We start from the raw sequence: 6,311 nt of genomic DNA, 5'->3' as shown, positions 1-6,311 counted from the left end.
TAAATAAATAGATTCTCCGTAGGAAAATTTGCAAAACTAGACGCCTCAGCCCCCTGAGAGGGCTGCAACCTTCTGAGAGGGCGGTTAGACCAGCTAACCGCCCCCTGAGAGGGCGTGAGGCCTAATCGCCCCCTCAGAGGGCGGCTAGGGCCTGCCCGCTCGTGACCGGCACCTTATCGCCCTCTCAGTGGGCGGTAAGGGGCTTCCCGCCCGCGCCGCTCGGCCTCCACCCCCCTCCGGCCTCTTCTATAAAATGGGCTAAAATTAGCCCAAAATCCCGTTTTATTCAGAAAAAAGAAAAAGTTGTGAATAGGGAGGAGAAGAGAGGAGAGGAGAGGGGAGGAAGAGAGCCTGGCGAAGCCCTGCTGCATTTGAGCCACGGATTTGAAGATTATTTTCAGATAAGTACTTTTTTTCTTTTTATTGTTGTTAATTAATGCAGCAGTAGTATATGACATAGGTTTTAGACATGTATGATCTAGGGTTTAGAAAATTCTATGTTTAATAGAAAATTGTCAAATCTCCTTAGAAAATTGTATGATAGCAGTGAAATATAGAATATTATTTTTACTATATTATGTTTGGAAATGTAGATTTATAGAATAATAATTGTAGGGTTGTAATGTGTGACATAGGAGGTAGCACTATATGATAATTTGTGAACCTAGGATGTAGCATTTAGAAAATGGTAGCGTTTAATTTGCACACGGTACAATAGGTAGTAAATATAGATTGTATAGAGTGATATTTATAGGTTAGTTTGGTTAGGACTATTATTGAAAACCTATTGTTATGTATGAATCGGTGTCGGTAAATTATTTTATCCGATAATTAGAAATATAGTTTGTCGGTCTTAACATTGGTTATATTTACGGGTGTTTCCAGGGATAGCAGATAAATTAATTTTTCAGATATATTATGGTGAGGGTGAAATTAGATACGGTCCTAACGGTGTAGATATGTCTGGATTTCATCATGTCATGAAGGGTCTTAGTAAAGCTAATGAGAGGACCATTGTGGGTGTGTGCAAATGGCTCATGCGATTTTTTCATCTGGATCCGCTGCAACATGAGCTGAAGTTGAAAGCTGTCCTCAGCCGTGCTAGTCATGGATACTTTGGTGAGCTTGTTCCCATCGAAGTCACATCAACTTGGAGGCAGTATATAGATATATGTTGTGAACATGGCTTGCTGCTGGTTTTGTTAGCTGAGGCGTACCTAAAATATCAAACTGAGGTGAACTCTGCGGAAGCAGTAGCAGGACCAAGTGAGGCAGTGGAAGATGAATTAGAGCAGGTTAATGTCGGGTCCAGAGAGGATGTTGGTGATATTCCAAAGCTGCAACCGATGGGTGTAACTGATGAAGGGGAGCACATCCCTAGCATCATTGAAGAGATGGAGTTGGAGGATGAAGAGTTGGAGGAAGGCCTTGCCGATGGGGATTCATCTGACGAGGAGGGTAATGCTCCAGTTCCTGCAGAGTGGAGGAATCATGAATTTTCAAAGCTGATGGTTAGCGAGGCTGACCGGACACCGTGGCAGTACCATGAGAACGAGGTGTCATAGGGTGCTATGTACCCTAGAAAGGAGGCAATTATTGATGCAGTGAAATTCTGATCGTTGTCTCTTCGGAGGCAATTCAAGGTTGTTAAATCCAGTAAAAGGGAGTACGATGTGAAGTGTTTGGTGCCGCAGTGTCCTTGGTGGGTGCACGCATTTAGAGGGAAATGGTTAGACTACTGGCAGTGCTTAATAGTTAAGGAACATAATTGTCACATTGAGGAAATAGAGTTCGTCCACCGGAACCTATCATCTGCCTTTATTGCAAATGTTATGTACGAGGAGATTGTGGAAAACCTAAGGTACGAGCCACGATCAATAATCCGTGCTATTGAGGAAAGGTTCTAGTACACAATAAACTATGCGAAGGCATGGAGGGCGAAACAAAAGGCTATGGAGATGAGGTTCGGAACATATGAAGATTCATATCACAATCTACCTCGTCAATTAGCCATAATTTGTAGAAGGAACCCAGGCAGCTACTATGATATCAAGCATTACCCCTCTACTGATGTGGAGTACAGCGGGAAAAGAGTGTTGCATTGTGCTTTCTTTGCATTCGCCGCAACTATCAAAGCATTTCAATATTGTCGACCCATCATATGCCTAGATGGAACATTCCTGACTGGGAAGTACAAAGGGCAGATATTGTTTGCAATTGGGGTCGACGGTAACAACCAAGTCCCGCCATTAGGGTTTGCTTTCGTGGCGAGTGAGAACGGGGACAGCTGGTATTGGTTCCTAGAGCGGGTCGAACATGCTATTGCTCTTGACTGACCAGATGTGTGTCTCATTCATGATAGACATGCATAATTGTTGCGGGCTTTGCTGGATATGCAATATGGTAGTGTTTAACGAGGTGTAGCAGCATAGTGGCCCGACCTCAAAAGATGGTGCATGCGCCATATGGGTGTGAACTTCTACAGACAGTTTAAAAACAAAGAGTTGATGAAGCTTTTCAAAAAGTTGTGCAGTCAAAACCAGCAATGGAAGTTCAATGCGCTATAGGAAAGACTTGATGAACTGACTCTAAAACAAACAGTGGAGGCAGCACCTAACGGTGATGAACCGATAACTCTCGGACCTCTTCCAACAGATACTCCGCAGATAGTAAGGAGATCAGGTTCAGCTATTAGGAGCTTCTCACAGTGGATACGTAATGAGCCAAATGAAAAATGGGCTCTGTTGTATGACAGTGGTGGTGCAAGGTATGGAGTAATGATTATAAATCTTGCAGAGGTTTATAACTGGGTCATGCGAGGAATGAGGTATCTACCACTAGTTGAAATTGTAGAAGGCATTTTGCATGGGACTTGTAAGTATTTTATTGATTAGTATACAACTGCTAAGAATGTAATGGAGGACAATCGTATGCTTTACAGATAGATGCTATGTGAGTACATGGAGAAGGCCAATAAGAAGGCCCACATGCATCGTGCAAATCAAGAGGGGACTGCGGAGCACAGGTTCAGTGTCCTGTGCCGGGATAAAGGTCGGAGGGGGGGGGGGGAGATGTGAGCGGCATGTTCAAGAGTGTGTGCTAAGGAGTGGGACATGCATCTGTAGTTGCCAGAAGCCACAATTACTCCACAAACCTTGTACACACGTCATAGCTGCGTGTGCGGAGCACCATATGCTTCCCAGGCAATATGTTTCAAAGTATTTTATGAAAGATCAAATACTGAACACCTGGAATCATGAGATGTATGGTTACGGTATTATTGACACTTTTACAAGTAATCATGGGCCTGCAAGAATATATGTGTCTAATTTGGAAAAGATGAAGAACGCACTTGGCCGAAGATAAACTCGTCGGTTTCGCAACGATATGGATGAATCCGAGGCTGGCCCTAGGGTCAAGCGATGCATCAGTGCAATGAAACAGGGCAGCACCTCAGTGCGTCGGATGTTGCAATCTTCATCAAGCGGGTTTTCGACAAGACCACGCGCGCTTTAAAGCTTACCTCCTGCCGATCCACCACAGATGTAGCAGGGGCGCCTCCCAGGTCTAGTGGTGTCCACGCCGAGTCGTCTCGGCGGTCAGATGTGCACCGCCATTCATCCTTGTCGGCACCCACACGACCCCTTTTACCACGTCATGTAGGCTCGAAGAAAATTGGTACTAATTTTTATTTTGAATGACATTCAACAATATTCGTTACTTACTACTGCATTGATTATTAAACTTTCATTAGGTGCACCTACACAAGTCTCGACGCAGCCTTGTAGACTGAGCCTTATGCATCCACCCTCAGGTACTGGCCTGTAACACCCTGAATTTTAGCATATAAAAATATAGCAAAATTGCTCCAAATTAAAACTTTTTCTAATTATTAAACTAGTATAAAACCAAGGAAGTATATATTTGATGTATATATACTTGTATGTATATATTCAAATATATTATTTTGGCTAAGTATTCCAGAAAGCATCAAGTTAATTTCTAAATTAATCATTGCATTAAATTGATCATATGCATTTTGATTTATTGGTTCTTATGGTTCATTGTGTGGCGATTCAATATTGAGGTTCTCTCAAATTCGAATCCATTTTAGTTATCTCGGCAATTCCCTAATCCAATTTCAGATCTGAATTCAAATACTCCTATTTGAATTTAATCCCAAATATCTCCGAGCCAAATTCATATTTAAATCCTCATTCTGAAATCATGTCAATTGAATCTCATTTTGATTTACTCCGATCCATATTCATCTAAATCCTAATCGAATTGCATTCAATCATTCGAGTTATAGTCCAATTCAATTTCCCAATTCATTGATTTACCCAAATCCCGATGCTTCCCGTTCAAATATTATTCCTAATTCAAATACCCTTATTTGAATTATGCCAAACTTTGTTTCAAATCCAAATTCGATTACTCTTTTTGAATCAATCTCAAATCCAGATTCATCAATCATTATCGATTTCGTACCCGCATGCAATTCGCATAACTCGCATTATATTCAATTCATGCCAAGTTCAATCATTTGCAAATCCAATCTAATTCAATTCAAATCATTCCTTCAATGACCATTCATCCGTTTTCGAATTCGAATACGTTTATTCAATCAACACGCAATTTGAATCCTCGTTATAAAGTCTTGTCAATTTCCAATTCAAATCCAGATTGAATTGCCAATCCAATTCAATTTAAGTCATTTCAATTTCTAATTCAAACTCATTTGAATTATTCCAATTTAGTTCAATTTAACCTATTCAAATTAAATCATTACAAACTCAAATACATCAATTGGTTACACAAATATCTCTCTCATCTCTCCTTCTCTCTCCTCAGCCCATCCCCTTCCCCATGCTTCTCTCTGTTCATCATGCACAAAAGTCCTCTCTCAGCTCACCGTGCATCACACCTCCCTCTGATCTTTCGCCGGCAACCAAAGCCAAATTGGCTTCTCTTCCTTCACCTGCAAGCGTCCTCCCCCACGCCATATACACAGCAGCAGCTCCTTTGCTCTCCTTCTCCTTCACACACACAGGCATACACATCACAGCCGAGCTCCGCCACGGTACAAGGCCGCCGCTTACAGCCACCGTCGTCCCAGTCGGCACTGCCGCGCCACCGACCGCCATGCGCGCCAGCTCGCCATCGGTGAGCCTCCCTCCGCGCTCCCTTCCTCTTCCCCATGCTACGCATCCCGCCAGCGCGCTGTTGCCGCCGTGCGTGCCATCGTGCGCACTGTCCCAGCCGCCCCGGTGGTGCTTTGCGCCGCCGGCCTTCCTCTGCTTGACGCGCCGCCCCTACCGTTTCATCGCCATTCGTCCATGGTGAGTTCCCTACTCTACTCACCCTCTCCCTCTGTTCAGCTCCGCCCGAATCCGAGCCACCGGCTCACGCCGCCATCCCGTGCGCGCCGTCCGCCTATGCCACCGTGCTGCTCCCTTCCTGAGCGCTGTCCGCGCACCGCGTTCCACCGCACCGACCCGCCCCGCCCTGCCGGCCTCTCGGTCGCCGCTCCCGCGCTCTCCACGCTGCCCGTGGCACCGCCGCAGTGCGCGTCGCGCCGTCGAGCGCCAGCGCGCGTCGCGCCGCCGTCGCCGCCGCGCGCTGCTCCTTCCCGGCTTCTCGCGCCCCACGCCGCGCCGTGCCGCTCGGCTGGCCTGAGCTGCTGGTCCGCCTGCGCCTTCATCGCCCCGGCCGACCTTCTTCTCCGGCGCCTCCCTCTGCTCCACCAGCCCGCGCGCTGCTCCGACCACCTCCGGGCGCGCCACCCTCTCCGGTCGCCTCTTCCTCTTTCCCGGCGCTGCCCAACTCGAGCAGCCGCGCAGCGCCGCCTTTATCGCCCCGGTCACCCCTCTTGCCGTCCCGCCACCGGCCTTCCTTCTCCCCGGCCGGCTTCTCCTCCCTCCCCGGCCGCTCGCCAGCCGCCCCGCCCGGCCGACCACCTCCCTTCCGCCGCCGCTCCCTCTCTCTGGCTGCCCCTCACTCTGCCTCTCTGTGCCACACGGGAAAAGGGCCGATCGGCCTTATCCTTTGGTGCCCCCCCTCTCACCGGTATGTGGGCCCCACGAGCCAGTCCACCGGCCTGGTCCACGGTGGACCACACAGCCGCAGCCCACACCGGTCCACGGACCATGAACCGAGTCCATCCAAGTCCGGTCCACGGTGCACCACCCTCACACCCACTCTGGTCCACAAATTCCGTAGACCGAGTTCGCGAAACAGTAGTCCTTTTTAATTTCCAGATTTATCTTTTCGGTAAATCTTCCGATAGCCATATCTCCTCCAATTCAACT

General features: G+C 47.3%; 1 protein-coding gene across 1 annotated transcript; it reads right to left on the bottom strand.

Annotated features, from left to right (window-relative positions):
* Positions 1-4,886: 4,886 nt before the first annotated feature.
* On the bottom strand, positions 4,887-5,704 carry LOC133901067 (uncharacterized). The gene is made up of 2 exons (XM_062342363.1): positions 5,480-5,704; positions 4,887-5,315 (listed from the first exon to the last, which is right to left on the bottom strand). The coding sequence occupies exons 1-2, from the start codon at positions 5,702-5,704 to the stop codon at positions 4,887-4,889; spliced, it is 654 nt and encodes a 217-aa protein (XP_062198347.1).
* Positions 5,705-6,311: the final 607 nt, after the last annotated feature.

This window comes from Phragmites australis, chromosome 19, assembly GCF_958298935.1.
Source record: "Phragmites australis chromosome 19, lpPhrAust1.1, whole genome shotgun sequence".
Taxonomy (NCBI): Eukaryota; Viridiplantae; Streptophyta; class Magnoliopsida; order Poales; family Poaceae; genus Phragmites; species Phragmites australis.
The sequence above is the reverse complement of the archived record's forward strand: the minus strand, read 5'-3'. Positions and strand labels throughout refer to the sequence as shown.

Coding starts and splice junctions, on each gene's coding strand:
- LOC133901067 (XM_062342363.1), bottom strand. CDS start 5,704: ATGAAGGCGCAGGCGGACCAGCAGCTCAGGCCAGCCGAGCGGCACGGC. Junction 5,316..5,479: donor GGTCGGTGCGGTGGAACGCG/GTGCGCGGACAG, acceptor ATGAAACGGTAG/GGGCGGCGCGTCAAGCAGAG.